Below are 7,500 nucleotides of genomic sequence, written 5' to 3'. Positions count from 1 at the left end.
TTTGTTTTTATATGGTGATTTTTTTTTTCTTTTTCTGATTTTTTGGGATTTGTTTTGTGTGTGTATGTGTGTTTTTGTTGTTGTTGTTGTTTTTTCTCGTGGTTGTTGGTGGTGGTTTCCTTTGATTTTTTTTTTTTTTTCATGTCTTGTATTTGATACCACACGCGAGAGTAATATCCTTTGTTTTATCTTGTAATTGTTCCAGTTAGTCAATGATGGTGATGGTAATAATCACAGTAATGATAACGATAATGATGGTAATGATCATAGTAATGATAATGATAATGATGTTAATAATCATGATAATGATAATGATGTTAATGATCATAGTAATGATAATGATAATGATGTTAATAATCATGATAATGATAATGATATGTTTTAATAATCATGATAATTGATATGATGTTAATGATCTTAGTAATGATACTGATAATGAAGTAAATGCTATGATAATGATAAAGATGTTATAAATATAACAATGTTAATTAATAATGATGTGATAATGATGTAATGAATCTTAGTAATGATAATGATATTGATGTTTTTTAATAATCATGATAATGATTATGATGTTATAAATAGAACAATGGATAATGATAATGAGTTAATGATTATGATGATGATTAATGATCATAGTCCGTAATGATAAGATAATGATGTTAATAATCATGATAATGAATAAAGATGTTAAATGATCATAGTATAAGTAAATGATAATGTTTAATGATGTTATAACTCTTGATCTGATAATGTGTTAAATGATGTTAATAAATATAACAATGATAATGATAATGATGTTAATGATTATGATGATGATAATAATGATAATAACGATAACAATGATAACTGATATAACAATGATGATGATAGTAGTGATAGTAACGATAATGATTATCATAATAATAACAATGATGGTAATCGTAAAATTCATAATATTTATGATAATAATAATAACGATAGTAATGAAAATTGAATTATAAAGATATTGAATAAGATAACAATAATTAAAATTACGATGCTATGTGATAATAATTACACTTTTTTATTATCCTTAAACTTATTATCATTACTATTATTTTCTGTCATGATAATGATGAAAATAATTATAACACTAACGATGATAAGGAGAATAAAGTCTAAAGTAACAATACCAGTATTAATACTGATAAAAATGATAATGATAACAATAATAATACTACAATGGTAATGATAATAGTAACGGTAGTAAGGATAATGATGATAATAGTAATGATGACAAAAAGATAACAATAACAATAAAAATAATGACAATAATAACCAAAAATAACAATAACGATGAGAATGATGAAAATAGGATAATAATAATGATGATTATGATATAATGATGTTGATGATAATGCTGTGATGATAATAATGATCATTGATGTAATAATAATGATGATGAAAAGGATAATAAAAGGGATGATAATAGTGTTGTAATAAAATAGTGATGATAATAATAATAATAAAACAATCAATAATGATGGTAATAGTGATAATGGTGAAAATGATAATAATGAAAATGATAATGACTATAGTAATATTAGTATAATGACAATAATAGTAATGATAATTTTGAAAATGATAATAGCAATGATAATAACAATAAGGATGATAATGATAATAAAGATAATAATAATAATGATTATAATAATAATAATAATAATAATAATAATAATAATAATAATAATAATAATAACAATAATAATTATTATTATTATGATGATGATGATAACAATAATAATGATAATGAAAATATCAGTGATATTAATTATAAAATAAGGATGATAGTAATAATAACAATAAAGATCATGATGATAATAATGATAATAATGATCAAACAAGAATATTCATAAATACCAAAATAATGTAATTATCAAAAGATAATGATAATACAGATAATAATAAAAATCTGAATAACTGACAATGATAATAAAAATAAGGACGATATTCATGATAGTGATAAGAATTGGTGATGATGATGATGATTATGATAATGATAACGATAACAACAATTATAATAATTATGATAAAATGATATTAATGGTAATAATGATGATAATGATAATAATGATAATGATAATAATAGTAATGATATAATAATAGTAATGATATAATGATAGTAATGATAATAATGGCAGTAAAAGTGATAATGATAATGATGATAATAATGATTAGTAATAATGAAAATGTTAGCCATGAGAAAAGTTAGAGTAAAATTAATTAGTAATAGTAATAGTAGTAATAGTGCTAATGATTATAACATTGATAATAGTAACAATAATACTGATGATAATGATAATGGTGATAATGATCATTATAATAATAACATTGATAATAATAATAAAGATAATGATAATAGTATTAATAATAGTAATAATAATTGTAATGATAATGATAATGATGATAATAATGATAATGATGATAACAATATTGATAATAATGATTATAATGATAATAATGATAATGATAATAGTCTTGTTGATGATGACAGTAACAAGGATAACGATAATTAAAACGATGATAGTAGAAAAATAAGAAATGATAATAATGATAATGATACTGATTATAATATCAATAATAGTAATCATCACCATCATTACAAACAATACAATGATGATAATGACAATGACGATAATGATAATGATAATAATCATAATCATAATCGTAGTTATCATGATTACGATGGTGACGATGATGATAATGATTATTGGTATAAGTATTTCTATCTAATATCGATGACCTTTGCAGATTCCATGACCTGGAACATCGTGACCGGAGTGTTGGCTGTCTTGGTTGTGTTTATGGCAATTATCAGTTTCTTCATATACAGGTGAGGAATTGCAACAAAGGAGACTTATACTGATTGAGATTGCATCACGCTATGAGTTTTATTTTGTAAGTGTTTGGAAGTATTCCGTTTGTTGAAGGTATGTAGGAGCAGAGAATGATCTAGAATCAACTTCGTAAAGGGTGAGAGACAGAGGAAAGTATGTCATTGGTCTTGTTTTTTTTTTTTTTTTTTTTTCCAAGTGCTTAGTGTTACTTAGGTTTTGATAGATCAATCTTTATTTCTAAGATTTGAGCAACCTCTAGCACTCTCCTTATAATGTTGTTTTGTTTTTTTTTCTTCTTTTTTTCTTTTTTTTTCTTTTTTTTACTCCTAAGCATGCTGGATCTGTCCAAACAAAAGAGATTTTAGGCTGCTATTTACATTCCTTTTTATCTAGACTAGTCATAGCGTAATTCAATTATACGTTTTCTGTAAATTTCCTTCGAAGAAAATGAAATATATAAAAGGACTAACTTAAAGCCTCTTCAGTAGGGCGAAACGACTCTGAGGTTAAAACTTCACAGTGATAACGTCAGTACCTCGTACTAGAATCTGATAGCGTAGTGGTGCCGTCACCAGCCGCAAAAAATATATTATCTGGTTATCACAAAGACCTTCACGTCGAGAGAGAGAGAGAGGGGGGGGGGGGGGGGGGGTGAGATGGATAGGGGTGTGTAGTGAGAGAGAAAGAGAGAGAGAGGAGAGTAGAGAGAGAATAAGAGAGAGAGAGAAGAGAGAGAAAGAGAGGAGAGAGAGAGAGAGAGAGAGAGAGAGAGAGAGAGAGAGAGAGAGAGAGAGAGAGAGAGAGAGAGAGAGAGAGAGAGAGAGAGAGAGAAAGGAGGAAAAGATGAAATGATACATCAACCGTTCTAATTCATTGTTATTATTGACAGAGAGAGTGTGTGTGTGAGGGAGTAAGAATGAGACTGGGAGAGGGAGAAAGAGAAAGAGAGAGGGAGAGAGAGAGAGAGAGAGAGAGAGAGAGAGAGAGAGAAAGAAGGACAGAGAGAGAGAAGGGGGGGGGGGAGGGGGGGGGGGAGAGAGAGAGAGAGAAAGGCAGACAGAGAGAGAGAGAGAGAGAGACAGACAGACAGAGAGAGAGAGAGGGGAGAGAGAGAGAGAGAGAGAGAGAGAGAGAGAGAGAGAGAGAGAGACCGAGACAGAGACAGAGACAGAGAGAGAGAGAGAGAGACCGAGACAGAGACAGAGAGAGAGAGAGAGAGAGAGAATTGCGTTCTAAATTTGATGGCAGTGGGCCATGAGTATTTGGGCATGTCAGCAGTACGCTTTGGTTTCAAAAGCGCCGGATGCATATTAGCTGGAAGGAGCAACCTCTTAAAGTGACCATGTCTTCAATGTGGTATTTAAATCAATTTGGATTTAACAGTAATGATCCTGTTTTTATTTTGTTTCTTTTTTTTTCTTTGCGTTCGTTCATTTGCCTTTATTTCCTAAATTGGGATCTAGTTTTTTTTAAGTTGTTTTTGAGGAGGCTAATGCCGCATGCTTGAAGTTATTAAAAGCGAAATTATCTTTTTTGGCTGATCATAGCATATTCTTCCATGTGTCATTATTCATACTCATTGGCAAGTATTGACAGATGCACAATTAACTATTATAGCATTCTCTCCGTGGTAAACGGAACTTGTATCAAACATAGACAAGCAATAATGGTTGTGTATGTCCGTACTGTAGGTACATTATTGTATATCATTATTTTATCATTCTTTTACAGACACTTTAAACTGGAAGCTGATTTAGCATCCATGACATGGTGGATATCCTGGGACTATGTGGAAATGACAGATGACGTCAAGTGTTGCAAATTTGGATCAAGAGTTTCCATTGGCAAATATAGCCATTCTGTGAGTATTGGCACCATATGCAGAGTCATACTGATTATTTTTCTTATTCAAGTGATCTTGTATCTCTTATTTCTGAAGACTGTTTTATCTTAGTATCTGCCTCTCTAAGAAACCTTTGGGTATATGTTTTATTATGTGATATCTTTGATAGTAGGATTACAAAGGGAGAAACAATTTAAAGATTAACAATGAGGTATACAACTAACCCTGGTATTCATTTTTCTAGAGTAACGTATCTGTGGACTCTCTTGTGGGCAACCGACAAGTCTTCATTCGCACAGGCCGTTTCAAGGTTCGTATCTAAGCCTTCCTGTGTTTTGCCTGAGTATTCCTCCCCCCTTAGGAACGATATAAGATAACTGCCAAATTCAGGCTTGTGAAGTGTGCAGGCTATATGCGATGAAAATTGTTTTATGGTCGTCTTTCAGGTTGTTTAACTGTAGGATCGTAATATCCGTTGTTTATAAGTAGCTCTGAAGCTTTTCCGTGCTTTTTCTTTGCCTTTGAAAGTTCTTGCTGTTTGAATATGTTCAGAGCTAAAACTGCACAAAATAAAAACAGATTATCTTATAATGTCTTATTAGTCAGCTACACAGAAAATATTGAAATTACGAGCAATTATGATAGAAAATTAAAGATAGGAAGAAAAAATATTATTTCTCAATCTGATATGTTAATTTTGATATCACAAATTGGTTTAATGTGTATAAGAGGATTAGTTTTATAACAGAAATTCAGATTTAGAAGATTGTTCAAACACTCACACTTTTGAGAGATTAAAATGTAATTCCATGAAATTATTAAGGATGCGAAATTGAGGTTACAGTCGTCTCAAAGAGTGACTGGAGTTTCACGAATATACATTTTTCTAATACTTCATTTTTCATCTTTTTGGTTCTTTTTTGGGGGGGAGAAAGAAGCGAGAGGGAGAGAAAAAAAAGAGTGGGAGAGAGAGAGAAAGAGAGGGAGAGAGAGAGAGAGAGAGAGTTAGAGTAAGAGTGTGTGTGTGTTTGAAGAGGAGAGAAGGAGAGACGAGAGAGTTTGAACCTCCAGTGATAAATCAAGGGGTTGAACGTAACGAAAAATATCACAGCTGCTCCCGCCTGTGGCTATCATGCTTTCATAACCCCTTCCGTTGCATGACTTACTCGAGCCATCCAGCTGATACCCTTGAGGCATAAGGGTCGAAGAAGAGAAAATGGAGAGAGAAAGAGAGATAAAAGATTAATGAATGGGAAATGGCGTGGTGGTAAGAAGGAGGGGAGAGGGGGGGAGTAAAGGAGAATAGATCATCTGCCGCAAAGGATTTATGTCAAAAGAGTGAGTGGCCATAAATCGGCCTTCTTTGAGAATTGGAAAAATGGGGAAAAAAACTATTATGGGTGAAATATGATCCGAATCAATTATCTGATTAATTCGCGTGGAAGGGCGTTTAAGATACGGAAATTAATGTATATGTTTGATGTGAATACCGTTATCTGAAAGTATGTATCTTGTAGAAAGCGTATTTCTTTTTGGACCAAATTTTGAGTTGCGAGAAAATACGCAGAAAATAAGATCTAATTATTATATATATTTCTATACTTATTTTAGTTATAACCATTATATTCTTCGTAACATATAAGAAAAAATATTATATTCAATAAATGTCATTGATTTTATTGATAATCCTTTGTAGTTCATTTACGTATATTTGCATAAATAATTGCAAAGTTTACTCGCCAGGTATTCCAATATCCAACCACTTGTTTCTCTCTAAAAATAAAACATGAATGGAAATTAAAAATGCGTAGACCGTAGTCCTTCCTCGTGAAAGATAGGCTTTCCTGATAAAGAAACAAACAAAAAAACAACAACTACATAACTGCAACAAACATTTACCCCTCTTTGTATTTTTTATCCATACTACTCCTAACAATTGTCTCATTTAGATACGATTTTTGTAATCATAACAACAACAACAACAAAACACATACATTCAACTTCTTATCTAAATATAAATAAATAAATAAACGAATAAACAGGCACATAACAAACCACCCAAACAAACAGATAAAGTCCAAAACAAAGTAAACACACACACACACATACACACACACATACATATATACACACACACACGCACACACACACAAATACACACACACAGACACACAAACACACACACACACAAACCCCCCCCCCCCCCTACACACACACACAAAGACACACACACACAAACACAAACACACACATATACACACGCACCCCCCCCCCCCACCCACACATACACACACACGCACAGACACACACACGCACCCCCCCCCCCCACACACACACACACATCAGCATGAATTTTCTCTCTCAATGACGTCAAGATGTAACCCACATCCAAAGGGTCTCCGAAGGATTAAACAGGACATCGATTCCTTAAATGAACTAATGCATATATTACCTGACTTCATCTTGTGGCAAAAGCAGAGTTGCATTTTGTATGTGATGTTTAGTTACGTTATGATGTGTAGTGATGATTGCGTTGCTAATGGTGTTTATTATCGTCATTATCTTCTTCATCGACTTAGGTTATTATGGTTATTGTTATTTTCATTATTATCATCATCATCGTCTTTATCGTCTTAGCATCATATTCGTCATTTTCATCGTCGACATTATTATTGTTAGAATGATCTTTATTATAATGATAATGGTGATGATTATATTAATAATTTTGATGATGATGATGATAATAAGAACGGGGAAGATCATAAAGATGATAATAAAAGTAATGTTGTTAATGATGAT

At 31.3% G+C, this 7,500-nt stretch overlaps 1 protein-coding gene across 1 annotated transcript in view; it reads left to right on the top strand.

Annotated features, from left to right (window-relative positions):
- The window catches only part of LOC122258128 (atrial natriuretic peptide receptor 1-like), a 122,703-nt gene that overhangs the window by 72,185 nt on the left and 43,018 nt on the right, over positions 1-7,500 (top strand). Inside the window, exons 8-10 of the mRNA XM_043023902.2 lie at positions 2,773-2,854; positions 4,590-4,719; positions 4,946-5,011. Of these exons, the coding sequence (XP_042879836.2) occupies positions 2,773-2,854; positions 4,590-4,719; positions 4,946-5,011 (278 nt within the window). The remainder of the gene's footprint in view (positions 1-2,772; positions 2,855-4,589; positions 4,720-4,945; positions 5,012-7,500) is intronic.

The sequence above is a fragment of the Penaeus japonicus genome, unplaced genomic scaffold, assembly GCF_977035675.1.
Source record: "Penaeus japonicus unplaced genomic scaffold, GWHDUDI00000001_assembly GWHDUDI00000013, whole genome shotgun sequence".
Taxonomy (NCBI): domain Eukaryota; kingdom Metazoa; phylum Arthropoda; class Malacostraca; order Decapoda; family Penaeidae; genus Penaeus; species Penaeus japonicus.
The sequence above is the reverse complement of the archived record's forward strand: the minus strand, read 5'-3'. Positions and strand labels throughout refer to the sequence as shown.